Raw genomic sequence first — 2,248 nt, forward strand, 5'->3', positions numbered from 1 at the left:
TTTCCCGACAGGCTCGGACCTCGTTGTACAGCTTGGAGGAGGAGATGGGAGCCAGGAAGGACGTGTACTCCCCGGGGATGCTCACACCGTCATCTGCACAGCAGGAGCCATGTCAGTTCCCAAGGGAGGAAAATGGTGCCTCTGCACTCACCCAGGGCTCCATCATCCCACATCAAAACCAGCCACGGCTGGCAAAGGCGTGACAGGAATAGACAGCTTGACACTGTCACATTCCCAGGCTTGTCTGCCCCCAATTCCTGTCATGGGAGAGTTCCACTTCCGGTTTAATTTTCAGAATCATGGAAGATTAAAACCAATAGAACCTAAGCTACAGCCACGTGTTCATCTTAATGACAGAACAAGCGATGAGGCGTGCTTTCATCACTGTGTGAGCATGCAGTACTTAACACTAGGATGATTACAGTGTTACCATGTGACAGTCACTGAGACCACCTCGAATATGCACTCTGGCTATGGAAATGTCATAAGGTATTCTTATCTGGTGGTTCTGAAATTTTGTGTGGAGTCACAAAGCTCCACAGAAGTTCCTGAGGAAAGCAAAGCCCAAGACCTATCTGCTGGCTCAGGGAGTTGTAGTCCTCAAGTAAAGAATCTGCTCTACTCAGCTCCCTCGTGGGCAGTGAGCAGAAGCTCTCGTAGTCATATGATTTCACCAAGTCCAACCTAAGCCCTGTAACCTTCTCCCCGCCTGCTGCCCACTTTAAACACCCCAACCTGAAGACACCTTTCAGGAAGTGCTGTGCTCCGTCCAGACATTCAGGCGACAGCTCATTGTCAGCAAAGGAGCCCAGAAGCTCGCTGACAATTATGTCTGCTTTCTCTGGAGCCACCCATTCTCTCATGTCTGATGAGACTACTGTCACCTGGCTTCCCCATTCTTCAAACTGCCAGTTCTCTAGCCTGAAACAGAGATCATTTAGATGAAGGGCGAAGTTACGGAAAACCGGGCACAAGGACAAACTTCCAAGCAGTGGGGTCCTACTCACGTCACCACAGCATTCGGGTTCTTCTCCACAGCATACAGCTTTATCCGCCGGTCAGCCTGTTTAGCAGCTCGCAGGGAAGCATTCACAAGGGGACCCCGGCCTGCTCCCAGCACCATCAGCACCCTAAGGAAGGAGAAGTCAAGCAAACTGGGGACACTGAGAAGTAGGCATGCTGTTTCCATCCCTGGGGCTTCGAGGAATGCACTCACTGGACGTTAATATCCTTCTCTTCTTCTGGTACTCGGTCTAGCAGACATTTATAGATGGCCTAGAAGGAGGAGAAAAGACCTCGTGGCTACAATCCCATCCTGCCCACGGTTACCCTGGCCCTGTGTGCATTCCCAGCTAGGCCTACACTGTACCTGCTGGTACTGAGAGTATTTGATGGGGTCCTTTTCAAACACTTCATATGTCTGAGATTCTAGATTGTCCATCAGCGGCTGATGAATGGGAGGAAAAAGACAAAGTAAGATAGTCAGTTCCTAGCAAAAGACAATGTATCAAGACATCAAAAACTTCTCACTGGGGCTGGGGAGATGTCTCAGTAGAATAAGCACTTTCCTGGCAAGCGCAAGAGCCTGAGTTCAATCCCCAGTTCTGCCAAAAAACCAACCAAAAAACAAACAAACAAACACACTTCTGTCAGCTGGGTAAGGTGGTGAAAGTTTGAGCCCAGTCTGGGACACACAGTGACTTAGTAAGACCCTGTCCCAAAGATAAAAAGGGCTGGGGATTTAGCTCAGTGGCAAAACCCCGGGTTCAATCCTTAGTACCATTAAAACAAAACAAAAACCTTTCTACTATAACTGGGCCTGGTGGTCTAGGTCTGTGATCCCAGCACTCAGGAGGCTGAGGCAGGAGGATCGTTGCAAGTTTGAGACCAGCCTGGACTACAAAGAGAGCTCAAGGCCAGCCTGAACTGCACAGTAGAGACTCTATCTTAAAAAAAAAAAACTAAAGAAACAAACAAATACTCCTTTCTGCTCTCTCCTGAGATTTGATAGGATTTGGGGGGTACCTACTCTCAAGAGATGTTCCCCACCCCACCTCCTACACCTCAGTGTGCTCCAAACCCACCTGGAGGGGGGACTGCAAATAGTCCTCGTAGCCCTTGGCAAAGAGCTCATAGGCATTGGGTGGAGGGCGGTTCTGGCTTAAGTATTCCAAATACTGGAGGTAGGAGCAGAATTCCTTCTCTGAGTGGTGGTTGGTTCCTGTGATGATGAACTGCACCTCCAACT

At 49.4% G+C, this 2,248-nt stretch overlaps 1 protein-coding gene across 1 annotated transcript in view; it reads right to left on the reverse strand.

Moving 5' to 3' along the window:
- Positions 1-2,248, reverse strand: part of Prmt5 (protein arginine methyltransferase 5) — a 10,756-nt gene that overhangs the window by 3,334 nt on the left and 5,174 nt on the right. Inside the window, exons 8-13 of the mRNA XM_004646649.2 lie at positions 2,085-2,246; positions 1,370-1,447; positions 1,217-1,275; positions 1,008-1,130; positions 746-921; positions 1-93 (exon numbers count right to left, since the gene is read on the reverse strand). The exon at positions 1-93 is cut by the window's left edge and continues 12 nt beyond it. Of these exons, the coding sequence (XP_004646706.1) occupies positions 1-93; positions 746-921; positions 1,008-1,130; positions 1,217-1,275; positions 1,370-1,447; positions 2,085-2,246 (691 nt within the window). The remainder of the gene's footprint in view (positions 94-745; positions 922-1,007; positions 1,131-1,216; positions 1,276-1,369; positions 1,448-2,084; positions 2,247-2,248) is intronic.

This window comes from Octodon degus, unplaced genomic scaffold (assembly GCF_000260255.1).
Source record: "Octodon degus isolate 3935 unplaced genomic scaffold, OctDeg1.0 scaffold00276, whole genome shotgun sequence".
NCBI lineage: Eukaryota > Metazoa > Chordata > Mammalia > Rodentia > Octodontidae > Octodon > Octodon degus.